This window comes from Ranitomeya imitator, chromosome 4, assembly GCF_032444005.1.
Source record: "Ranitomeya imitator isolate aRanImi1 chromosome 4, aRanImi1.pri, whole genome shotgun sequence".
NCBI classification, from domain to species: Eukaryota; Metazoa; Chordata; class Amphibia; order Anura; family Dendrobatidae; genus Ranitomeya; species Ranitomeya imitator.
Window position 1 is genome coordinate 42,355,358 of NC_091285.1, and position 27,215 is coordinate 42,382,572.

The 27,215-nt window shown below is 41.5% G+C and overlaps 1 protein-coding gene across 1 annotated transcript in view; it reads left to right on the top strand.

The window, feature by feature from the left end:
* FLT4 (fms related receptor tyrosine kinase 4) overlaps positions 1-27,215 on the top strand; it is a 245,652-nt gene that overhangs the window by 159,935 nt on the left and 58,502 nt on the right. The window contains exons 8-15 of the mRNA XM_069763596.1: positions 947-1,064; positions 1,371-1,540; positions 8,545-8,707; positions 10,011-10,152; positions 15,123-15,231; positions 20,592-20,951; positions 22,481-22,627; positions 24,873-25,004. Of these exons, the coding sequence (XP_069619697.1) occupies positions 947-1,064; positions 1,371-1,540; positions 8,545-8,707; positions 10,011-10,152; positions 15,123-15,231; positions 20,592-20,951; positions 22,481-22,627; positions 24,873-25,004 (1,341 nt within the window). The remainder of the gene's footprint in view (positions 1-946; positions 1,065-1,370; positions 1,541-8,544; positions 8,708-10,010; positions 10,153-15,122; positions 15,232-20,591; positions 20,952-22,480; positions 22,628-24,872; positions 25,005-27,215) is intronic.

Genomic DNA, 27,215 nt, shown 5'->3' on the forward strand with positions numbered 1-27,215 from the left:
CAAAAATTTATGTGAGTGTTTCAATAAAATATTTATTTATTTTATGGTACATGCTTCCTGTTTTTTGATAGGTTATATTTAATTTTGGAAGTGCCATTTATTTATCTAGGCCTTTTTCTTGGTTTACTATATTCACTTTAGTCGGCCTTGCAACCACAGCTACGCCTGTGACTGCAATGCACCCTCATGGCCTCATTACACCTCCGTGCGCATCCTGGGGGAACATACAGCGACCCCTACATGTAACACCAGTCACTGCCTCACAACTGGAAGTACAGCGAGCGTACACATTGCTATCACAGAGTACAAACTGGTGCACAACTGTCTTTATTTTCCTTGCAATTCATGCACCTGGATACATTTATAGGCAGACCTGGTAAATGTTATATTTCTGATAGCATGCTACCACCACAAGAGGGAGCACTTGTGGCTTCATATGAAGCTAAATTAAAGCTGTAGAAATCTGTGTACAGTGCTCCACCTACAGGACTTATTTAGTATGACAGTGTCACTGCAAAGGAGAAGCAGTGCAGTACAGGGAGTCCTTCCACCACAAGTCACATGACGGCCACTATGGTGGTTAGTATAATTTTAATAAGATCTATAATTCATGTCATCAATGATGGCCAAACACAAAAGAAAGATGTTTTATCCATATTGCAATAATATTATTTTATATTAAACAAATAATAGTGCCATATAAAACTAAAATTACATTGTAGAATACACTTATTACAGGGACATACACAAGTCAAACATACAATGAATCAAAAATATCACTTTATTACTGTCAAATTAGCAAAAACCTAAGTTAATCACATCCAGGGAACATGATTTTTTTACTATTTGCATTTATCAATTTATAAAGATGAAGATAGTTTTGTACCAAAATAATAATTTCTTTCCATTTTTTTGCTGTTTTTTCAACTTGTGTCTTCTTCCATAGAAAAGCCTTTTATTTCTGTGGAGACCATGGAGAATACTGTCATTGAGGCCACAGCTGGAGACAAGTTGGCAAAGCTGTCCGTGAAAGTTTCCGCTTACCCATCACCTTCTTTTCAGTGGTATGATCACAATTAGTATATTTGTTCCATGGCATGAATCTACATATGTGAATCATCTGCTATAATTTACAAGGGCTTTCTTAACATTTTAGAGTGGTATGCTATCTCCTGCAATCTCCTGCTATCACCATGGTCAAACAAAAGAGAGAAAAAAATGGCTTCTTGATGTCACCACTAGGGGGAGCTGGAGAGCTTACTGTATACTGTTGACTCCAATGTATTAGGCTCCTAAGCGCCCTCTAGTGGTGACAACAGACAGAAAGTCTACAGCAGTGAAGCATTTCACCTATTTTTTCATATTACCAGGTTTAAAGATGGAAGGCCGGTGAGCAGCAGCAATGGCAAGCATCGACAGTCATTACACTCTCTGCAGATCAGAGACATAGTAGAGCAGGATGCTGGGAGATACACACTGATATTGAAAAACCAACAGGCTGGACTGCAGCAGCGGGTCAATGTACGACTGGTAGTGAATGGTAAGCATGACGAAGGCAATGACCAGACCTGATGTAAAGCTCTAGTGAGACAAATATGACATTAAGTGGATAGAAAACCTATATGCCTGCATTCTAACTATATACAGTATGCTTTATATAAGATCTCAACACAATAAATTTTGCTGAATTGTTTTACTAAAGGTGATCTGAGCAAAAACTTTTCTTTAAAGGGAACCTGTGGTTGTTCTAGGTCAGAGAATAATAAAAAATGATACCTGGATTGTAGTAATCGGTAGTGTTACAGCTGAGAAATTAAAGTAGTGGACAACCACTACTTTACCATTGATGACCTTTCCTTAAGATACGTCATCAATGTCTGATCGGTCGGCGTCTGACACCCGGCACCCCCGCCAATCACCTGTTCCTGCCAGAACTACTCGATTTTGGAGCTACTCTGTCTTCTGGTAGTGGCCACGGCATATCTTTCTATTATTGATTTGAATAGGAGGCGGATGTGCAGTACCCAGCCCGTCCACTAGCAGAAGATGGCGCAGCTCTGCAATCAAGGCGTTGCGGCCACAGAGAACAACTGATCGGCGCGGGTGCCTGGTATCAGACCCCATCCGATCAGATATTGATGACCTATCCTAAGTTAAGTAGTGGCAACCTCTTTAAGCTTTACAATAGCATGCAAATTAGCCTAGATTTCTGAGTACATTGGCACACCCCCAATAAACATCCAGACTAATTTGCATGTGGCCCCAAAGCTTGATTTCTCAGTACTGGCACTGTTTACGAGGGGTAACTTTGCAAATACTTTGTATCACCCACTGCAGCGGGTCATTATGAAAGTCTCTGATCCTATAGTCATCGGGATCAGTGTCCTTCTCTGCAAGCAATAATGGCCTCAGTAATACAGCAAGTGGTAGAAAATGTTTTTGTCATGGATTCCCAAGAAATTACCCTCCCAAAAAAATGTGTGGCTTCTGGAATATTGGAGTCACGCAAACAAATATAATATGGGTGCACAAAATTCTCTGGGTTTCATATCAGATCCATAAAACATGGATCTATAATATTGGCTGAAGCCGTCGGCGAGGTACTCATCTTCCACGCCACGACACGCTACAGGAAAATGGAGATCCTGGCTGGGTTTGTGGACTTTATCTGTGGGGGCGCTACGTCCTTGATGCCATTGACCTCGACTGACCAGGACCTCATGTTGTAGAGTTCAATGAGGGAGACCACCACTCAAAAATAAACCACCTTTTGCTAAACAATAACTTATGGGGAAGTGTGCACAGGGGATAGCGAATACAACTTAGTGGACGTTTTTCTTAGAACATATGACATCTTTATACACATTCCTGTACCTTCCTGAGCTTGCTCTGCTCTCTGTCCGTGAGGCTCTCTCTCTAGCTTCACTATTACCCAGCACAGCACTTCAGGAGCTTCCTTAGTCCCCAAAAACAGCACCTCTACCCGGTAAGTGAGAGTCCTGTTTCTCAACCTGCATCCTTTTCCTCTTAGGGGATCTACTTATGCCACTATGGCCATTACTTGTTTTCTGCTTGCTTACACCCTGGAAGTACCACCCGGGACACTCTACCTTCGTCCCACTTTCCTTCTCAGCACTGCTCTGTCACTTGACTGTCAGATAACTCCCTGCCATCTTGCGAGGCTGCCTGCCCCAGGCCTTGTATCCTGAGAATCGCTCACTCCTTCTAACACTTTTTCTTGTCTCTACTCCAGATCACGCTATCCATTGCCTCGGTCTCTCCTCACTTCAGAGAACACCCACTTCATGCGCTCTGCTAACTAATCAGGCCAGAGGTCTGCTCTAGTTGTGAGCTAGGCCCTATCTGACTCCTGACAGAAACCTCCCCGCTGTCCCTTCACTTTTTCTCCTCCCACTCAGGGCTAGTCTCAACTATTACCCCTGTAGGCTGCCTATTGTTTGGCAAAACACAACCTATCATTATCAATACAGACTATTAATCATTCAAATGTCATAACAACACCTCCACCTTCTTACACATGAATACGATATTGATGACCAATCAGCTACTAGCAGGACCCCAGGCCCATAAGTACGTAGTGTACAGAGCCAGAAAAGCACACTGGGCACTGTATAGTGGCCATTCTCCAGTACTGCATGGAGGTAAATGGAAGCTAGGCTGCCGGATGTTAAGAATAGGTCAACAAAACAATATTATTTTCCTGGACTCCCCCCTTATGGCTAGAATCCCATATCACAATTTAAATGCAGTTTTTTCTTAACTAAAACCAGAAGTAAAGCAGAAAGAAGTATACAGTACATCCTTCAATTATATTACCCATATATCTTCCAACGATTTACCATTGATTAACGTGATATTCCCATGATGGCGTGCGGTGCGTCTACCACTGAAGATTTTTAATTCACTTTCCAGATTTCTGTATAGTATGGCCTCCATATAATGCATTCCGTAACTGGTAAATTCCCTTTTAATTGAGAAGGTTCCTAAATGAGTATGATCCCTCAAGGTCCGATCTATACTCCATTCCTCGCGGACGTGATTGTGCACAGATGTTAAGCGCATTGACCAGAGCTGGTTAATCTCAGAAGTTAACCTTGATTTCTAGGGGGCTTTTTGCAGTCCCTTAGTGTATAAACCCTAGAATCAGAGGGTCAAAAAAATGTCTCCATAGATCTGTTCTTTTAAAGGGCGGATGTAACTAAACTGTATTTGGTATATGGTAATTTGGATCTGCAGAACATTGCATGAGAGTTGGGAATTTGGTTCAAGAGTTATGGAATGAATGCAGTAGTGGAAATGATTATCATGCCCTTCTGTCCGCCACCATAATGGATAGTCGATTGTGATCCTTGCACTAGGGTGGTCCTTTTCTCTTCTAGCCACAGCGCTGAAAATATCTCATAAAATAAAATCTTGGCACATACATCAATGGAAAAAAAATACTAATATTGCATGCAACGTGCCGAGATGACGTATACAGAACACACATAAGATACACACCAAAATTGCACTGACAGCATTAGGACATCATATCTAAATTAGGAACATGTGAAAACCCTCATGATAAAGGACACGTCTGCTCTAATCATTCATCTCAGCATGTGGTTCCCATCAGCACATGTCACTGTCATGCATGTGTTTCTGATCATGCTTTTCCGGGTCACTTGAGGTTGGACATTGTAACATTTACGATAATTGGAAGTCATGTCATAATGGTCGTGTTTCTGGAATTGTCAGCTCTTGATAATGACCGTATGTCTGTAAATGTCTTGTAATGCTGTAAGTTGACAATAAAAAAAATCCTTCAGGATATTTCTATAAATCAGAATATACTTGTTTGTGTCATATATAGAAGATAATTGAGATACCATATTTTTAATGCATGCGGATGACAGACAGGGAAATAGTCTCAGAGCGAAGCATCTAAGCCTGTGTTCAGCATGTCAGTCGCTTGTTAACGAGTGTGGACAAGTTTTGTGGACCTCAGGATATAAAGACTTACATGTCATGTATACAGCCCCTACCGCCCAATATGGAGCCTACGGAGGAGAGGCCACCAGCTCAAGAGGTTTTCGTAGCCCCATCCCAGTGAACGGTGTCAGCCTACAGGGCATTTCCATTCTTCAAGGTGAACCAGAATGAAGATCCAGAAGGGATCAGAAAGAAGACAAAAGAAATGATGCGTGACACTGTACCAACGTCAGGAATAAACCTTTTTCATGCAATGCTATAAGACATATCCCTTTTGTACACATATCTCATGGTAGTTTCGTTAAAAAAAATTGGAACAGAAAAGCAACTGTTTTTGCAGGTTTGTAGTGGCCCATTTGTGTATCCGAGGATCCTCCAGCAGACCAGGATAGGTCCCCAAAGGTCAGCAGAAGACAACCTTATTTGGAGCTCTCTTTGGATCCACTGACAGTTCTTCTGTGATAAAACAATTACAATTAATATTTTACTGATTCTCAACTCATAAATATGAACATTGAATTTTTGTTTGTACCAGAACTGGGCAAACTGCAGCAGGCGGGCCACATCCAGCCCTTTGGCCATTCCTAGGCCCAGGACAGCAAAAGGGCTGGAAGCAGTGACCATGGGCTGCATGCCGTGGCCTCCCTCTCCACCTACATCCTGAGTTCACCGGTATCTGCATCCTTGGCATGCAGATACCGGTGAATGTGATGGTGAAGGAGGGTGCTGTTGGCTCCGTTCCCCACCATTCATCCTGTGCAACTAAGTGTCTCAATGCAGCAGGTGTAATGATGTCATTAGATTGCGCCTGCTGTGGAGCCTTAGTGTGAGGAGCAAATACCGGAGCTGCATGCCGGGGGTAAGTGGGTGAAGAGAATAGTGCTTAGTTTGTTTTTTTCATTCACTTGTGGCGGCATTATTGTGTGTCTGGAGACTGTGGGGGATCTCATATTGTGCAGTCCATCATAATGTATTGGGAGACTGGGGGGGTCATCCATCCTCCCAGTGGGGGGTTGTACCGTGCAGCGGATATCATGCTTTGAGGGACCTTGAGAAATCATACTGTGGGGGTCATCATTCTGTGTTGGGGCTGAGGGGGTCATACTGTGTGGTTGATACAGTATGTGTGGGCTCAGATGAATCATGCTGCGAGGCTCATCATTCTGTGATTGGTGGCTGGGGGATTATACTGTGTTTGGGGTGTTGTCAGGGTCATTATTTTGTGTTTGAGGGGCCGAGAGTGTGATCATTTTTTGTGGGCTGTGAGGGATCATACTGTGTTAGCAGTTCTTTGGAGGCCATCATACTGTGTTGGGGAACTTGTGAGGTCATAATTCTGTGCTTGAGGACTGTGGGGGATGAAACTGCGTGGGGGACCATAGGACCACCATACTTTGTATAGGAAGCTGTGTTGGGCTATAGAGGGATCATACTGTGATAATCATCATTCTGTATATAGAGAGCTGTAGGGGATCATATTGCATGGATGTCATAATGTGTGTGGGATCAAACTTTTGGGGGAGGCTGTGGGGGTCATCATACTGTGTTGGCGGGGTGTATCGGCATCATACTGTTTTGAGGGGAGCTGTTAATCATAGTACAAGCGTTGAATGATAAGAGCAATATGATAAACTATAAAAATCTGTAAATTATATAGTTCTGATCTGCTCAATAATAAGCAATAAAATTAATATAAAATAACGGGTTAATGTTAATATTGAACAGAACTAATTTCAGCATATAAGTTCAGCCCTCCGCCACTGTCCCGATCTGTCACGTGGCCCCTTTTAAAATTAATTGCTCACCTCTGTTCTATACCAGGCATAATGGTTATAATTTACAGTATTATGTGAATAGTTGGGGTTTAGTGGAATGCGTTGCATTGCTCTGATCTATTATGGAGTCCAGCAGGGCTGCTGTCAGCTGCTAGGTCAGGCACATGTCAGGGCCCACTGAAGTCCTTTGCTCTGAATTTATTTATGGAGAACACTTCTCGAGGAGCGAGGGGCCCTACCAGCACCGCCCTCTCAATGTGCTAGGGGATGTCTGCATTTATTTATTATTAAACTGTTTCTATCAGTAGGTGGATGCTATAACGGAAATTCAAGTCCAGTTGTAAGGGAGGCAGAAACGCTAAAAGTGAGCCATAGACTACAATGTTTTCTAAAATATGGGATTTAACACCATGCACATTGCATATATTGCCAGTTTGTGTAAATCGGGCCACACTCGGATATCATCCAAGCGCAGTCTGATTTTTTCCACGGATCCAAAGAGTAGAATGGGCAAATGCCATCCAATTCTGAGAGGCAACTTGTGCATACTGCTATTTTTTTTCAAAATGACTGACAGCACTTGTCCGTTTACTGCTATTTTTTTCAAAATGACGGTCACCCCTTGTCCGAGCTAAACGAACATCTGCATGAGCCCTTAGAATAACAACAGACACACACTAAGACTAATGTCATAGGAAAGCCAGTCATCTATCAGTAAGTTTGGAGTCTAGCCAAAACCCACCAAACACGTGGAGAACATACAATGTGTCCTTCAATGTGGACTAAGCACCAATGAGCCACCATTACTAATAGGGATGAGCAGACCCATGGATGTCCAAAGTTCGGCTCGAATACCAGAACTGTACCCAAACTTGAACCTGAACCCAAAATCAATAGTGACCTGAACTTCGGTGCTGGGATATTCTCTCTCTTTCTCTTTTCTCCTCGAACTCCAGCTTCAAAACATTGAGTATACTTGCGAATATCTGCACTAAAATGAAAGCAAAGCCACAATAAGAGGAATTAGAATTACCCCCAAAAAATTCAAACATTAACACAACAAAAAAAGGAGGAGCAGTATATAACTGCCCAGGTCTCCGAACTAATGCAGCACCAGGAGATGGCGGCAACACAGGTGCAAAATATTGGTAAGACAATCACTCACAACCTACCAGTTCATGGATTGCTTAGTATTAAATTGCTCACAAAAAAGGCTTGTATAGGGCGCTGGTCACACACGGTAGTGCACAGTGTCTGACACATGGTCAGCATGAATCGGAGACGGGCTGCATTATGGCAGCCACGTATGCTTTATTTTGAAACACCGGGGGCTATGTCTCTCAACTGACCAGTCCCCGGTAGCTTCTCCATGCTCTACTCTCGTAAACTGACAGCTCTCTCGCTTTGTGTGTGCATAGGAAAAGTCAAAGAGATGGAGGTGAGGAGAAGCTCCAGGGGACCTGCTCCAGGCTAGTCAGCTGAGACACATAGTCCACAGCACAATCAGACAGACTCTAAACCATGCTGCCCGAGGCACAGGCAGCAGGAATCAGTTGGCAGGTCCCTTTTAATGGGTTAAACAGAGTTATCCTAGGTGCATAAATCATTTCATGTAATACAGTACTAGTGGGATGAGACCCTATTCCTACATCTCATATGAAATGAGAACACGTATGTTGGCGCCATTATGAATTGTGTATGTGCACAGGTGGTATGCACGTAGTTGTGACCAATCTATTGCAGACTAAATTTATTGTTCCATTGCTTTTTTTTTTAGTTCCCCCTCAGATCCACGAGAAGGAGACTTCACCACCAAATATTTATGCCCAAGGTAGCCGCCATGTCTTGACTTGCACGGTGTTTGGGATACCAGCACCAACAACCATCCAGTGGCAGTGGCGGCCATGGACACCATGCAAGATGTATGCACGGCGAAGCGCGTATGTTCTCTATAACCATCTATGCTTGCCTTAATAGTTTATCACACTAGACAATTCTTAAAAAAAAGGTTCTGTAGTGGTAGAAATACAGCAAATTAAAAAAATTGAAGTTTTCATAGAAAAAATAAGAGTCTTCAATTTTCTAGACACAGTGCTACTCTTGGTACTGGCTATGTTTAGTATTACATGTGAGCTTTATTCCAATGGATTGGAATACTAAACATGGCCTATGGACAAGAGTAGCTCTGTTTCGGCAAAAATATCCTACCCTATTTTCTATTTCATACAACCACTTTACAGAAATGGTCTCCCAAATAACATATTACCTATCAACAAGAAAATGAATAATTCACTAGGGGTCTGACTGCCGAGATCCTCAACAGTTCTGTGCATTGGAACTCCACTGTGTGACCAGAGCAGTAGTGGGCATGTGTGACCACTGTGAGTAAAGCACTGGTCGCACATGCTCATTACTGATTCTTTCACACAGGGGACTTCGAGACCCTCTTCTCATTATTGGTGGAGTTGCCTATAACCAGCCCCCCCCAGCGATCATATATTTATTAACTGTCCTGTGCATAGATAATACATGTTGTTCATGGACAACACATGGGAATATGACAATATATAAAATATCAAATTAAAAAATTCTGTTCATATACCGCTCTCTCCTCTCTCTCTCCTCTCTCTCTTCTCTCTCTCCTCTCTCTTCTCTCTCTTCTCTCTCTCCTCTCTCTCTTCTCTCTCTTCTCTCTCTCTTTTCTTCTCTCTCCTCTCTCTTCTCTCTCTTCTCTCTCTCTCCGCTTTCTCTCCTCTCTCTCTTTTCTTCTCTCTCCTCTCTCTTCTCTCTCTTCTCTCTCTCTCCGCTTTCTCTCCTCTCTCTCTCTTCTCTCTCCTCTCTATTCTCTCTTCTCTCTCTCCTCTCTCTTCTCTCACCTCTCTCTCTCCTCTCTCTTTATTCTCTCTTCTTCTCTCTCCTCTCTCTTCTCTCTCTCTCTGCTTTCTCTCCTCTCTCTCTTCTCTCTCTTCTCTCTCTCTTCTCTCTCCTCTCTATTCTCTCTTCTCTCTCTCCTCTCTCTCTTCTCTCCCCTCTCTCTCTTCTCTCCCTTTCTTATTCTCTCTCTTCTCTCTCTCCTCTCTCTCTTCTCTCCCTCTCTTCTTCTCTCTCTTCTCTCTCCTTCTCTCTTTTCTCTCTCTCTCTTCTTCTCTCTCTCTTCTCTCCTCTCTATATATACTGTATATATAATATACAGTATATATATATATATAATTTTAACTATTGGCATTTTATTTTGGATTACAGACCCCATCAATCTCCACCCCTTAGACATCAACGTGACAGGATGCCAGAGTGCCAAGACTGGAAGGACGTGACCCCGAATGGTGACATAAACATCATTGAAAGCATGGATACTTGGAATGAGTTTGTGGAGGGGCGGAATAAGGTATCCACAAAGTCTCTGGGTGATATTCCCTAATTGCATTGCACTTCCTAAAGTCATCCTGGCAGGAACAATCATGAATTATTGGGGAAGTCAATTATCCACAATACAACAACATAAGCGTCTGCGCTCAATCTACTCTTCAATCTAGGAAATGCCCAGAAAAAAATCATAGCAGAAAGCAGAAATAACGCCGGGGTTATTTTCCCGGGTTAAAAGTGCACTTAGAATTGTATAATTACCTTCCACTATTCATAGAATGTTCTCTATGGAAGTATCAGCCAAGCTTAGAAATCGTCAACTCAACTGGGTACCCGGATTTATTAGAAACAGTTTAAGATTCATAAATGAATAAAATAAGTCGAAAATCAATTAAAGCATACAAGTAAATTAAATATATAGCTACCATCATGGATTCTGGTATTAAAGGAAATGATGATTTTAAAAGAACTGTTATTTAACCACTTAATATCCCAATAATTTTAATTTTTTGTGTTCCTTTTTTTGGCTCTTCATTTTATTATATACAATAATTTTCTTGAGAAATGGAAAAAAAATTCCAATTGAAGTGATATTGAGGAAAAATACAATTGCAGCATTAATTTTGAGGTTTACTTTTACACCGTTCATTGTTCAGTAAAAATGACCCGCCAATATGAGTTTGCAGGTTCTTGTCCAGTTTTCTTTTATTATTTTAGTGGCGAAAAAAATTATTTTTCCATTCATAGTGCTGTATGATGACTTGATGGATATTTTTTTTTTGCTCCTTGATTACATTTTGGGGTACAGCATTTTGATCTAATTTTTATTGTATTTTTTGAGACGCACAGGGTCTGAAAAAAACGCAGTTAGGGAGTTTTTATATTTTGCTACGTTTTTAACATATGATTTTAATATTGTTTTTATTATGATAGACTGGACTTCTGGAGATTAAATATGCTTATTACTTTCAAATGTCTTTATTTTCAATGGAAAAAATGGTGGTTATTTGAATTTTTATATTTTTTTTTATTTTTCAAACTTTATTTTCACTTTTACTTTATTTTTCAGTCTACTATTAGGATTTGAATCTGCAATCATTTGATCGCTTATACTATGCAGTATATTGCAATACCACAGGATTTAAGTGTATATATACACTTCACAATTGTGTTCCACTTGATGTTGATTCTTCACCAAAAATTTACATTTGGTATCTTTATGTTTGAAGCATGATATGTGGCAAAAGGTTGAAAAGTTCTAGGGGTCCGAATACTTTCGCAAGGCACTGTACAGTGACATGTGAAAGTTTGACTCCCCCTGGTCAAAATTATTTCCTTTGTATTTTAGGCTAAAATATATATATTGTAATTTTTTACATTTTGAAAATTACAAAAAGGAAAATGGATCGATGCAAAAGTTGGCATAACTTTGGAGATTTATGTGCTTAGATAAATTTGACTAAGGTTTCAGACTCTAATTAGTCTGTTAGTGTTATGGCTTTTTCACTATCATGATTAGGAAAGGCCAGGTGATGAAAAGTTCCCAGCTTCATAAAAACGCAGCCTCCTCTAACCTTGTGCCAAAAAACAGCAGCCATGGGTTCTTCTAAACAGCTGTCTAGCACTCTGAACATGAAAATGGTGGAGGCCCTCAAAGCAAGAGATGGCTATAAAATAGCAAAGCGTTTTGTAATTAAGAAATGACAATTAACAAAAACAGTGGACATCAAAATAAGGTCTGAAAGACCAAGCAAAATTTCCATGAGAGCTGCTCATAGGATTGCTATAGAGACAAATCAGAACACTCGCTTGACTGCAAAAGATATTCTGAAAGATTTAGCAGACAGTGGAGTTGTGGGAAATTTTTCTACTGTTCAGAGACACCCGTACAAATATGGCATTCATTAAAGAGTCATCAGAAGAAAACCTCTCTTGCGTCCTCACCATGCCAGCCAGAAGCACGCAAAAAAAAATATCAATACAAGGCTGATGCATGTTGCAAGTTATGTGGACCAATGAGGTTAAGATAGAACTCTGTAGCCACAATGATCAAATATATGTGTGGAGAAAAAAAGGGAACAGAATTTCCCAAAAGGAACATCTCACCCACCAGTAAGAAAGGGGGTGGATCAATCATGCTTTGGGGTTGTGTTGCAGCCAATGAGAACATTTCTCAGGTAGAGGGAAGAATGGGTTCAATTAAATGTCAACAAATTGTTGATGCAAACATAACACCATCTGTTTAAAAGCTGAAGTTGAAAAGAGGATGGCTTGTGCAAATGCATAATGATCCTAAACACACGTCAAAATCCAAAATAGGCTACCTCAAAGGTGCAACCTGAAGGTTTTACAATGGCCCTTGCAGTCCCCTGATCTGAACATCATTGAAAATCTGTGGCTAGACCTCAAAATAGCAGTGCATGCATAACGACCCAGGAATCTCACAGAAGTGAAAGAAAGGTATCTTCATGTATCCATGTATGTCTCCCATTGTTAGTTTGGTTTGTGTAATCTTATATATAACTACTCCACACTTCCCTAAGGGGACAGAAAAAGGCTGATTCAGAAGCTCAGCAAGATATGTGGCCCTGGCATCGGTACCATTAAAAGTAATTCAGGGAGCAAGGATATCTAGGGCACCCCTAGCTTTAGGGGTAGGGAAGGAGCCCCTGGCCCCGAGATATCAAACTACAGTCACGTGACAAAAATACTGCAAAGTGGAACAAAACTTAGCAGAAGACCAGTGGTAGGGTAAAATTCTTGGACATTTTGATATATTTGACATAAATACTAAAAAATTAGCTAAAAGCAAAAGTAATTCCTTTCATGATGAGATTGCCACAATGTATTTTTGAAAATTAGTGGAAATGTTCACTATCCAACGAGACCTTTATATAACTCCATGTTTTATATCCCAATGTACTTTCACTTGCAGTAAATAATAATCCATGTAACCTTTACATAGCCGGAGTCCAGATTTTCGTTGCCCGGTAATGGGGGTCTCTATAATTAGATTTTTCAGTTTTCCTTTTGCAAGGAAAGTTCCGCAGCTTGCAACTGAGTGGCTTCCTGTTAGGATACATGGCCATGTATGTGTCTTCTAGTAAGTGACCTACACTAACATTTGTAAGATCTGCTGACCTTTCTGTGCTCCCTGGTGGGTTCACGTGTTGAATAGATTGGCTGTGACTAAGTACCTGCTTAAAGAGCATAAAATTAGATCGAAAACACTAACATTTAGCAGACAAGACCGGTTTCCTATTTCCTCCTCTCTTCCTGTTTTCAGGCCACTCCCGCAGGTTGCAATTTTCCTGTTTTTTTTGCTACACATCTGTTCCCTTTAGCGGGAGACAAGCTGCTGAAAGGACAGTAATAAACAGCTCCAATGTTTAATGGAATAAGTCAAAATTATTGCATTGTGTATGTCATATCACCAGGCTGAATGTGCTGTTAAAATTAGACAGCATTCTAGGCTCATAAGGTAAAAAAATGGATATTTTAAAAGGGCCTAACTGGTCTACAGTGGGCTTCATGGGGTATCTAGTCAGGATGTGATAATAAGGGACAGTAAAAATAAAGCTTATGAAACCTGTTAGAAGAAACCCCCATAACCCCATGCCACTTGCCCTTGTGGCCTGGGTATCCAAGTCTGTACCCCTGAACCCACACTTTGCATCTAAACCTATAATAAGACAGCTATGGTGAATATGGCAAAATGTCCTTGGCTATTGATTGCGCAGTGTCAGACAACTATTTGTACATTTTAAAACAAAAAAATCTTCTAGAAAAAGAAGATGACCTCTTTGATTCCTGGAAAGTTGGCAGACTGCGGATATCTTGGATGCCTGATAGAGTTATATTCCAGGAGCTGGAGAAGTCTCTCAAAGCTTTCAAAAGAACTCAGACATCTCCTGGACTCCTGAAACTGTTGGCAGATTTCCCAAGTGCTTGAAATGCCTCCTGACAGGTTTCAGAACAAGAGGAGACTTCTTGGACTCCTTCTTGGCAAATATTCCAGGAGCTGGAGAAGCCTCCAAAAGCTTTCAAAAGAACTCAGAGACCTATGGACTCATGGGAGGCTTCAGCAGATCTCCCAAGAGCTTGAGAAGCCTCCCGACAGGTTGCAGAGCAAGAGTAGACATCTTGAACTCCTGGAAGAGTTGGCAAATATTCCCAGAGCTGGAGACGCCTCACAAAGTTTCAGAAGAACTCAGAGAGCTATGGACTCATGGAAGACTTTGGCAGATCTCATAAGAGTTTGAGAAGCCTCCAGACAGGTTGCAGATCAAGAGGAGACATCTTGGATTATTAGAAGAGCTGGCAAATATTCCAGGAGTTGGAGAAGCCTCCAAAAGCTTTCAAAAGAAAGGAAAGAAGGATTGGCAAAACTCCCAGACACTGGAGAAGCCTCCCAAAAAGGGACCAGCCACTGCTGGTGTCTGTGTTCTGAACATGCGCTGTTCTTACAGGATTTTCCTTACTTAGTCTGTATGCAATGTTTTTAGGCAGTCTGGGATAGCTGGAGCATTCTTAACTCTTAATCCCAGCCACCTCTTTGTAGCATGATTGGATTCCGATGCTGCAGAGGAAAGATTACCTCATATAGCAACATCAGAGTACATGGCACACCAGCAACTCGACCCTGCTGATGGCCTGAACTGTCAATCAAGTTGGATCGCCCACCCCCAGCAATTACGAATATGGAAGGTGGGAGGCTGGAGGACAGTGGGTCCTGATAAAAAGAAGACTAGACAAACCCTTTAAACAAGTGTCAGATTATCTACATTCAGGACTTGACTGCTGGTACCTGACACCTCATCTAGAGATGTCAGGGAGTATTAACAAATATATTTGGAAATTTTTTATAATGTATTTCGCTGATGTCTTAGTAAAGTAGACCCAAATTTAGGAGCTCATAATATCATTGCCAAGTTATATGGAAACTATCTAGATTGAAATGTTTATAATTTTATATTTTTTCTACATTTTCAGACTGTGAGCAAGATGGTGATACAAAAAGCCAATTTGTCTATTATGTATAAATGCTCAGCTTACAACAAAGCTGGGAAAGATGAGAGGCTCGTATACTTCTATGTGACAAGTAAGCATCTTTAGCAATATGTTGAAACGACTATAGATATATGTTCCTTTTTTTATTTGTTTTGCTGTAAACTACACTAGTGCAATCACAGGAAAGTGGGAAATTGAGGTGAGAATAGCATCATAAGTGGAGCGAGGCATAGAAAGGAGGGTGGTATAACAATTGCTGGCATTGTTGAATGTGTGCAATGGGTTTAAAAAAAATATAGACCGCTTAGGAGACAATTATTTTTACTTAAATTCATGTATTTTTGTCATAAAAATGATTTTATTATTATGCTGTCATTTTCCTGCAATAGTAACATAGTAACATAGTTAGTAAGGCCGAAAAAAAGACATTTGTCCATCCAGTTCAGCCTATATTCCATCATAATAAATACCCAGATCTACGTCCTTCTACAGAACCTAATAATTGTATGATACAATATTGTTCTGCTCCAGGAAGACATCCAGGCCTCTCTTGAACCCCTCGACTGAGTTCGCCATCACCACCTCCTCAGGCAAGCAATTCCAGATTCTCACTGCCCTAACAGTAAAGAATCCTCTTCTATGTTGGTGGAAAAACCTTCTCTCCTCCAGACGCAAAGAATGCCCCCTTGTGCCCGTCACCTTCCTTGGTATAAACAGATCCTCAGCGAGATATTTGTATTGTCCCCTTATATACTTATACATGGTTATTAGATCGCCCCTCAGTCGTCTTTTTTCTAGACTAAATAATCCTAATTTCGCTAATCTATCTGGGTATTGTAGTTCTCCCATCCCCTTTATTAATTTTGTTGCCCTCCTTTGTACTCTCTCTAGTTCCATTATATCCTTCCTGAGCACCGGTGCCCAAAACTGGACACAGTACTCCATGTGCGGTCTAACTAGGGATTTGTACAGAGGCAGTATAATGCTCTCATCATGTGTATCCAGACCTCTTTTAATGCACCCCATGATCCTGTTTGCCTTGGCAGCTGCTGCCTGGCACTGGCTGCTCCAGGTAAGTTTATCATTAACTAGGATCCCCAAGTCCTTCTCCCTGTCAGATTTACCCAGTGGTTTCCCATTCAGTGTGTAATGGTGACATTGATTCCTTCTTCCCATGTGTATAACCTTACATTTATCATTGTTAAACCTCATCTGCCACCTTTCAGCCCAAGTTTCCAACTTATCCAGATCCATCTGTAGCAGAATACTATCTTCTCTTGTATTAACTGCTTTACATAGTTTTGTATCATCTGCAAATATCGATATTTTACTGTGTAAACCTTCTACCAGATCATTAATGAATATGTTGAAGAGAACAGGTCCCAATACTGACCCCTGCGGTACCCCACTGGTCACAGCGACCCAGTTAGAGACTATACCATTTATAACCACCCTCTGCTTTCTATCACTAAGCCAGTTACTAACCCATTTACACACATTTTCCCCCAGACCAAGCATTCTCATTTTGTGTACCAACCTCTTGTGCGGCACGGTATCAAACGCTTTGGAAAAATCGAGATATACCACGTCCAATGACTCACTGTGGTCCAGCCTATAGCTTACCTCTTCATAAAAACTGATTAGATTGGTTTGACAGGAGCGATTTCTCATAAACCCATGCTGATATGGAGTTAAACAGTTATTCTCATTGAGATAATCCAGAATAACATCCCTCAGAAACCCTTCAAATATTTTACCAACAATAGAGGTTAGACTTACTGGCCTATAATTTCCAGGTTCACTTTTAGAGCCCTTTTTGAATATTGGCACCACATTTGCTATGCGCCAATCCTGCGGAACAGACCCTGTCGCTATAGAGTCCCTAAAAATAAGAAATAATGGTTTATCTATTACATTACTTAGTTCTCTTAGTACTCGTGGGTGTATGCCATCAGGACCCGGAGATTTATCTATTTTAATCTTATTTAGCCGGTTTCGCACCTCTTCTTGGGTTAGATTGGTGACCCTTAATATAGGGTTTTCATTGTTTCTTGGGATTTCACTTAGCATTTCATTTTCCACCGTGAATACCGTGGAGAAGAAGGTGTTTAATATGTTAGCTTTTTCCTCGTCATCTACAACCATTCTTTCCTCACTATTTTTTAAGGGGCCTACATTTTCCGTTTTTATTCTTTTACTATTGATATAGTTGAAGAACAGTTTGGGATTAGTTTTACTCTCCTTAGCAATGTGCTTCTCTGTTTCCTTTTTGGCAGCTTTAATTAGTTTTTTAGATAAAGTATTTTTCTCCCTATAGTTTTTTAGAGCTTCAATGGTGCCATCCTGCTTTAGTAGTGCAAATGCTTTCTTTTTACTGTTAATTGCCTGTCTTACTTCTTTGTTTAGCCACATTGGGTTTTTCCTATTTCTAGTCCTTTTATTCCCACAAGGTATAAACCGCTTACACTGCCTATTTAGGATGTTCTTAAACATTTCCCATTTATTATCTGTATTATTAGTTCTGAGGATATTGTCCCAGTCTACCAGATTAAGGGCATCTCTAAGCTGGTCAAACTTTGCCTTCCTAAAGTTCAGTGTTTTTGTGACTTCCTGACAAGTCCCCCTAGTGAAAGACAGGTGAAACTGTACAATATTGTGGTCGCTATTTCCTAGATGCCCGACCACCTGCAGATTTGTTATTCTGTCAGGTCTATTAGATAGTATTAGGTCTAAAAGTGCTGCTCCTCTGGTTGGATTCTGCACCAATTGTGAAAGATAATTTTTCTTGGTTATTAGCAGAAACCTGTTGCCTTTATGGGTTTCACAGGTTTCTGTTTCCCAGTTAATATCCGGGTAGTTAAAGTCCCCCATAACCAGGACCTCATTATGGGTTGCAGCTTCATCTATCTGCTTTAGAAGTAGACTTTCCATGGTTCCTGTTATATTTGGGGGTTTGTAACAGACCCCAATGAGAATTTTGTTACCATTTTTCCCTCCATGAATTTCAACCCATATGGACTCGACATCCTCATTCCCTTCGCTAATATCCTCCCTTAAAGTGGACTTTAGACAAGACTTTACATAGAGACAAACCCCTCCTCCTCTCCGATTTTTACGATCCTTTCTAAACAGACTGTAACCCTGTAAGTTAACTGCCCAGTCATAGCTTTCATCTAACCATGTCTCGGTTATTCCCACTATGTCAAAGTTACCTGTAGATATTTCTGCTTCTAGTTCTTCCATCTTGTTTGTCAGGCTTCTGGCGTTTGCAAGCATGCAGTTTAGAGGATTTTGTTTTGTTCCAATCTCCTCGCTGTGGATTGTTTTAGAAATGTTCTTACCTCCCTTCTGAGTATGTTTTCCTGGATCTTCTTTGTTCAAGTCTAATGTTTTCTTCCCGTCCCCTCTTCTTCTAGTTTAACGCCCTCCTGATGAGTGTAGCGAGTCTTCTGGCGAATGTGTGTTTCCCAGGTTTGTTGAGGTGTAGTCCGTCTCTGGCGAGGAGTCCATCGTACAAGTAATTCACACCGTGGTCCAGGAATCCGAATCCTTGTTGTCTGCACCATCGTCTTAGCCAGTTGTTTGCATCAAGGATCCTGTTCCATCTCCTGGTGCCATACCCGTCTACTGGAAGGATAGAAGAAAAAACTACCTGTGCATCCAGTTCCTTTACTTTCTTCCCCAACTCTTCAAAGTCTTTGCAGATTGTCGGTAGGTCCTTCCTTGCCGTGTCATTGGTGCCAACATGTATCAGAAGAAATGGGTGGACGTCCTTGGAGTTGAAGAGCTTTGGTATCCTATCGGTCACATCCTTGATCATCGCACCTGGAAGGCAGCATACTTCTCTTGCAGTTATGTCCGGTCTGCAGATGGCTGCTTCTGTGCCTCTCAGTAGTGAGTTTCCCACCACCACCACTCTTCGTTGCTTCTTGGCTGTACTTTTTGCTGTCACTTGTTGCTGTGTGCCCTTTTCTTTTTTGCTTGCTGGTATTGCTTCATCCTTAGGTGTGCCATCTTCATCCTCTACAAAGATTTGATATCGGTTCTTCAGTTGTGTGGTTGGTGATTTCTCCATGGTCTTCTTGCTTCTTTTGGTCACATGCTTCCACTCATCTGCTTTTGGAGGTTCTCTGACACTTTTTTCACCTTCTGTGACCAGTAGAGATGCTTCTGTTCTTTGATGAGTTTCAAAGTTGCTATTCTTTCTTCCAGACCCCGCACCTTTTCTTCTAAAAGGGCCACTAGTCTACACTTCTGACAGGTGAAATTTAATTCTTCTTCTGGTCGATCTGTGAACATGTAGCACATGCTGCAGCTCACCATGTAGGTTGTCACATCTGCCATGTTGCTCCTAGATCCTGCTGACTTGCTGTGTGTTTTCCTTCTTGTGTAATCTACTCAGCCAAGCTCTCTTGCAATAATGTCCTACAGGCAAAAATTCGCACGCCGTAAAATAAAATAACAACTTTTATTTTATATAGTGTACAGCTTATTTCCTTTGAGCTTGGCTGGCAGGGCCTGGCCAAGTGTGCATGATAGTTACATACTAGGAGAGGAGTTAACTCCTAACATCACATCCACCTTTCTCCAACACTTACCTTTCTTTACAGCAGTTTGCTGCTCACTTCCCTTTCCTACATCTCAGCTCCTGACAAGCTGCTGTTACAAATTTGCAAAATCACTAGCCCCCACCATTTTTCTCAGACTTGTTCTTGTTCAAATGCACTGTTATCCCTAAATGCAAATAAAGTGTAAACAGTATAGACTTCAGAACAAACCATTGATACATGAATGTGTTACTGCAAATCTTGGGCTGAGCATTACAGTTCTACTAATGCTACAGCTCTGCTACTCACCAGAACTGTCACTTAAGGAGTAGAGCCCGCCCTTCCAGAAACCAAGAAGTAAGGAAACTGCATAGCTCTGAGCTGCTCAAGAGACAACGTGAAAATAACACGCGCTCAGTATTTGGTCAGTATTTCACATAAGTATTTCTAAGCCAAAATCAGGAGTGGAACAATTAGATGAAAAGTATAATAGAAACACGTGCACCATTTTTTTCCACTACTGGTTTTGGCTTAGAAATACTTATGTAAAATACTGACTAAATACTCAACGTGTGAACTTGGCCTTTAACTTATTTTACAAATAGCAATATGCAAGGAAACAAAGAGCCTGTAAAAGCCAAATGATGAAAAATTTTGAATGAAACCGGTTTTGAAAATGATATTTAGTGCTGAAAATATATGCATTTAAGTGAAAAAAGTCTAAAAAGTAGCAATATCATTTATGGTTTTTGTTTTCTAATGTATGTATGATTCTTTTCGTTGCAACTTATGTTCACCATCACATACCTAAGCTAATGTGCCAGTTAGGAAATAAATAAAGAATATTATTATACTTTTTCACAATATCATTATTCATCTCTATGACAAACATGGTTCTTTTTAGCAATTCCAGATGGCTTTGCAATTGATCCCGAGCCTTCAAAGGAACCGATAGAGGGTCAGAACCTCAGTTTGAGTTGCCTTTCGGATAAGTACACTTATGAAAACATGCAGTGGTACCGACTGAACTTTCACACATTAAATGGCGCTGAGGGAAACCCACTCGTGCTCGAATGTAAAAATGTCCACCAGTATGCCGACCGCATGGAAGGAAAACTACAGTACCAAGAAGGATCGAGTAATGCAACTCTGATACTGAATATCCCCAAACTATCAATAAAGGATGAGGGGGCTTATGTCTGTGAAGTCCAAAACCGAAAAACACGGGAGAAGCATTGTCAGAAAAAATACATATCGGTGCTTGGTGAGTAGAATATTTGCATTCTTTAAAGCATCTGCTACACTTTCCACAAAAAAAAGGGTTTAAAAAAATCCTGCTCACGAAGGAAATCTACACAACATACTACGATAAGGGCTGTAAGGCCAATCGTGTTTTCTGCATGATATTTATCCCAATTTTGTCAATCTTTGAGCATCAGCAATCGAAAAATATCTGATGCCTCCACCTCTACCTAAGGTATAACTAATCGTGAGAAAGAAATACCCAAAAAATGAAACAGCCCTAATCCTCAAAAAAGTTGCTAAGGCTTTTAAAAATGAAAACAGAAGCAGCAATAACTCCGGCACCCCAAAACAGGAAAAACAAGTTACATCTATTGTTTCTTGTTACAACAAGAAACACAATCAGGTACAATGTAATATAGTTCCCAAATATGAGTAATTCATTAAGTAAAATCCTGTTACTTGATTTATTAACATACTATAATAATAATAATAATAATAATAATAATAATAATAATGAATGAATATAATAAAGTTGAGCCAAATTGTATAATTAATTTATGCAAAACTATCCAGCCAATCACAGTACAGAAGATGGACTTAAGCAATAGAATTAAAGCCAGGTAGATACATAAGGTTCATTATCAATAATTAATAATTAATAAGTAACAATAAAATACCATTAATTACTGTACCCATAGATTGTGGCAATACATAAATGAATTAATTAATAAATAACATAGATGTACACTAATATTGGATAATGATTCGGTACAAAAAATGTAACCAGACGGCCAGCAGCTAAACTTTTACGCCAGTTTGAAGTATCTCTGCCAAAATGTGTGGGGGCTCAGGAAGAGCTGGGGAAGGGCAGAGTGTGCCAATGTCCACCCATAAAATTCAACACAAGTGCTGGCGTTTTTCACTCCAGAAATGCTACTCTTCGCCATGACTGGAGTGCCATTTCTGGAGAAGTGAGTGGAGGCGCACGGATATGGCAGATACAATGAGTGGTGTATGCCTCTTAATGAATTTGGGGCATCATCATCGAACCCTTCATTAAAACTGGTGCGCACAGTGCGAGTCTTAATAAAAAAGACCTCTGTATTTTTTTTTTTTCAGTTAAAAAATGGTTAGTAGCTGAAAAAAAGGCCAACAGAAGACTTTTTTTGGCACTGCCATTCCCATTCTAATGACAGTTTTCTGTACTGTAGAACTTTATTTCTGGTTTTAGGATCTAAAATCAGATGCAAAAATTAAAATAGCTACCGGACATGTGACCAGAGCCTACATTTAGCCTAAATAAGTGAAGTCTGGCCTAACAGACCAGTTGTAAAGAATATGGGTCAATAGTTTTCTATCCTTATAAATATGTTCCTATACCTCCTTTCTCTGGATATCAGATCAATGATTGGGTTATATTATCCCAATGTTTGGTTTCAGGTCTAGTTATAGGTCTACAGGCAACGTGCTATAGGTTTAGTTACAAGACACAATGCCGTATTATATGTATGAAAGGACTTTCCATAACCTGTTACTTCTCCTTTGTAGCACAGGAAGCTCCGTACTTTCGTTCTAACCTGACTGATAAGATGGTGAATGTCAGTGACTCAATGGTGATGTACTGTGATGCTGATGGCGCTCCCAGCCCCCAAATCCTCTGGTATAAAAACAACAAGTTAGTGGAAGAAGTATCAGGTATAACATAGGGAAAATGTATTGCTATATCATTACGATGTTTGCAGTTAAAGGGGTTTTCCCATGAACAAAAGTTGATTTTAATCAATAGCTCTTGGAATAATAATAATTTCCACAATTGGATATGTTTAAATAAAATGTTCCTGTGCTGAGACAATCTTGTAAATGTGCCCCTGCTGTGTACTGTGTAATGGCTGTGTCTGACCGTGCACGAATATGGTCTGTTCTACCAACAGCTCCAGGGCAGGGAAGGAAGCAAAAGGGAGTATACAGACAGGTAGGGCCGCCATCAGGGTATTACTGGTCTATGGGGCCCGGTGAGCAGAAGCAAAGAGAGGGGGCCTGGACTGGGTGAGACACGCTGCGAAGCCTGCGCTGAGGCAGCACAGCCGAGTCACTGTATATATGGCCTGGCAGACTGCATGGCACGCTGGGGCACGGGCTAATTACTTTTCCTTATTAAGCCCCAGGGCTCCAGTCACTCTCAGCCATGGCTACTTACATTGTATGGCCTAAGTACAGTCCTGCTCACCATTATTGACACGACACCCCTTCATTTTTTTCATAGACTGTATAATATCTTCAGAAATAAATGGAAATGTATCATGGGTATATCCTCAGGATTTTTTAATTAGTGGTCCAAAGTAATACAACAATAAAACATTGTTTTTCAACTTACATGTTGCAATTTCAAAAAAGAAACAGAATAAACAGCATGTGCAGCAATTAGTACTTAGTTGCACACCCTTAGGCATTGATGACAACCTCCAATCGTTTCTTATCACCATCTATAAGCTTCCTGCACTTATCAGCTGGTATTTTCTTCCACTCTTCCTTTGCAGTTTGTTCAAGCTCTTGAATGTTTGCAGGGTTATTTTTCCCAATGCAGATTTCAGCTCACTCCAAAGATTTTCACTGGGATTGAGGTCAGCACTCATTGCTGGCCATTTTAAAACAGTCCATTTTTTATGTTCAACCATTTCTGTGTACTTTTGGATGTGTGCTTCGGGTCATTGTTTTGCTGGAGGAGTCATGATCTTTGACTCAAATCAAGTTTTATTACACTGGGTAGGACATTTTGCTCTAAAATCTCCAGATAATTCCCAGATTTCATGGTTCCTGTGATACGGTCAAGGCCTCCAGTACCAGACGCAGCAAAGCAACCCCACAGCATAATGGATCCTCCACCATGCTTAACTGTTGGTAGGGTGTTCTTTTCCTTATAAGCTTCATTGCGTCGTCTGTAAACAAACTGTTGCTTTGCATTTCCAAAAACCTCTATTTTTGTTTCATCTGTCCACAGAACATTTTCCCAGAAAGATTGTGGTTTGTCAAGGTTCTCTTTGACAAAGATCAGTTGATCCATTTTATGTCTTTTCTTCAGCAATGGTTTCTTCCTTGGCCTTTGCCCCCATAAAGCTCTGTTTGGTTTAGCCTGTGGCGTATGGCACTTGTTGAAACCATGACCCCAGAATGTTCCAGGTTGGCCTTCAGGTCTATGGATGTTTGACATGGTGTTTTTTTCACCGTTCACACCAGCCTTTGAAGACATCCTTTGTCAATTTTCCCCTTTCGCCCACGTCCAAGAAGGTTCTTGACAGTTACATGCTTGGCAAACTTCTCAATAACATTGTGCATTGTTGAAACTGGGATACCAAGGTCTTTGGAGATGGCATTATACCCTTTGAAAGTCTTGTGTTTGCTCATAATAGCGGTTCTGATGTCCTCAGACAGCTCCTTTGTCTTCACTATTGTGACAAAGGAACGGGGCCTACCTAATCATCATTCATTGGCTAAATCATGTCACATGGGCACCGACAATTAATCACAGGTGATTCTCATTTGTGATTTGCCAAATGCAAGTAAAAAAAATGTGTTTTCATGCTAATTTAATGTAAAGGGGCCAATACCAGTGTCACAGCAGCTTTAGGATTTTCTATTTTTTCCCTCCCGTTGTTTTTTTCTTTAAATTATTGTTTATCATTTGCTCTTTTGGAGTAGAGTGGAGCAGCAGGAGTCATTTAAGAGGAAAAAACTGGACACTATTTTATTGGTAACAGGTCCACTTTAACCTTGGTTATCTCTAGCGCATTCTCTATATTATTTATTATTATTAAATGTCAATGAAAAGTTTTGTTTTCTACCTCTAATTAGCTTTTTTAATTGCCCCTTATGAATAATTCACCCCATTTTTATGTGATTATAATACTTCAGCCTAATTTGTGTTTCCCATCATCTCACACAGGGATAGTATTGGGAAACCAGAACCACACACTGAGCATTCAGCGAGTCCGAGAAGAAGACGCTGGTGTATACTTCTGCTCTGCCTGTAATGACAAGGGATGCGCAAATACCTCCACCATTGTCTCTGTTGAAGGTGTTTCTAAAAGTCCGCTATTTTATTTAATTTTATTAAAGGGAATCTCTCAGTAAGATGAACCCTCCTAAGCCATCTATCTGGGCACATAGGTCATAGGAATCTGAATAAAATGATACCTTGATAGCTGCCATCCGATGTTTTATTCAAGAGAAATTCACATTTTTCTTAATATGTAAATGAGCTGTTAAGATCTATGGGCGGGATATAGATCTCCCTGAGAATCTGCCTACAGAGATTATTGTAAATGAAAGGGGCGGGACCAGTGTGAGACATGTAGATCAAGAGTGCAAACAGTCAGTCATTACATGTCTCACATTGGTAATGCATTAAACATTTGTCTAAAGTATTGTTAGGGGTCGAGTTCCCGCTTCTGCACAGGGGGAATCTCGAGCCACTTCCGCTGCGGTCTCCCATTCTTGTCCAGCCGCAGTGGAGCCTGCTCAGCAAGGACGTCGGTCCCAGCGTCTTGCTCATTCTCACTCTGTTCTGAGAGTTAGTGCTGCTTCTCCAGTCTCTGCCATTAAAGTCAGTGCTGGTCAGCAGCGAGCGGACTTCTCTGGGACTAAGTCCTTGTCTGCATGTACTGAGCATGCCCAGCGTAAGGTCTCCCGTTGGAGATCGAGGGTCATGTGCTCAGGCTCTGCAGCACATTCCATTGGTCCTCTTGGCAGGTCCTAGAAGGGCAAAAGTGCTGTGGCCACTTCCTGTGCTGCTGCTATATAAACTGCGCATGACCGCACGGCCATGCGCTAGTATTGTCAAACAATTGCTAATGTGTGTATGTTGTGAGTGCAAGTCGTCCTTGGAAACCCCTACCCTATTGAATGTCTGTTCGCGGAAGGTGTATGGCTGCTACCTAGCGCCCGACTTAGCCTACAGCACTAAACACACATCTCAACGTCCTGTAGCTGTGCCTGCCAGTACGGCGCCGTGCGCCTGCCTTGCGCTTTCCATACCCGAGTCTTGGTGGTTAGTGGCGTCCGTTAGTGCGGCATCGCTCGCACTCTTGTGCACTTATATTTCTTAAGGTTCTCTACACACCCAGTTGCGGTGTTACGCCAGCAAGGGTCTAATCGGGCTCCAATCCCTTCTGGGGTTAAGTCCGCTGACCACTTGCTCGCGCACTAGTGCGGTACTGTGGTCCTGTGAATTAACAGGATCGCTTTCTTCACGCTGGGTGAGGTTTAACCCACGCGTGTATCCTTTAGTGTACCGCCATATTGTCCGTTTTGCTAGCTGCAGGGTCTTTTACCTGCACGGTGGACCTCGGACTGCGAACGCACCTAGTTTCTTACCATCTATACTTGGTGCGTTCCGCCAGTCCTTAACATAATACTAGCGCCAAGGTCTGGCTAGTATGGCGGACATTCAGCAATCTTTGCGGTATATCCAGCAGTTGGAGGGTAGGTTGAAGGTTCTCGAGAACTCAACCTCAGCTGTGGATGTTACCGCAGTTGCTGTAAAGGCTGCTGGCGTGGCGGCAGCAACCTTGTCCACTGCCACCCCTGTTCCGACATTATCCCGCCTCCCGTTGCCAGAAACATTTTCTGGAGATTGCAAAACTTGTAGGGGATTCGTGAGTCAGTGCTCTATCCACCTCGAGCTCCTGGCTGCACGTTTTCCTACAGAGCGGGCTAAGGTGGGATTTATTGTCTCGCTGTTGTCGGACAGGGCGTTGGAGTGGGCTACGCCGCTGTGGGAGCGTGATGATCATGTGGTGCAGAGTGCTCCGTTGTTTCTGGGCACGCTGAAAAAGGTCTTTCTAGGACCTCAACTCACCCATGATACAGCGCTCCAACTACTGGCATTAACTCAGGGTGAGTCCTTGGTCAGCCATTTTTCCGTCCGATTCCGTACTTTAGCTTCCGAGCTGGAGTGGTCGGATAAAGCCCTTATCCCCATATTCTGGAGGGGCCTGGCTGACCATGTTAAGGACGCTCTGGCCACTAGGGAGATTCCTGCCACACTGGAGGAGTTAATATCTATTTCTACTCGTATAGACCTCCGTTTTAACGAGCGGAGGTTGGAACGAGCCCAGTGTAGGCAGAGGTTTCGGCTGGCTCCTACCTTCGCCAAACCTTTGGAATCCCCAGTCCAGGCATCTGAGTCACATGAGACCTTGGAGGTGACACGAGCGGGATCTAAGTCTCAGTCCGCTCGTGCACATAAGGTCCGTCATGTTTGCCAGCAGTCAGGACGTCTTGCCTC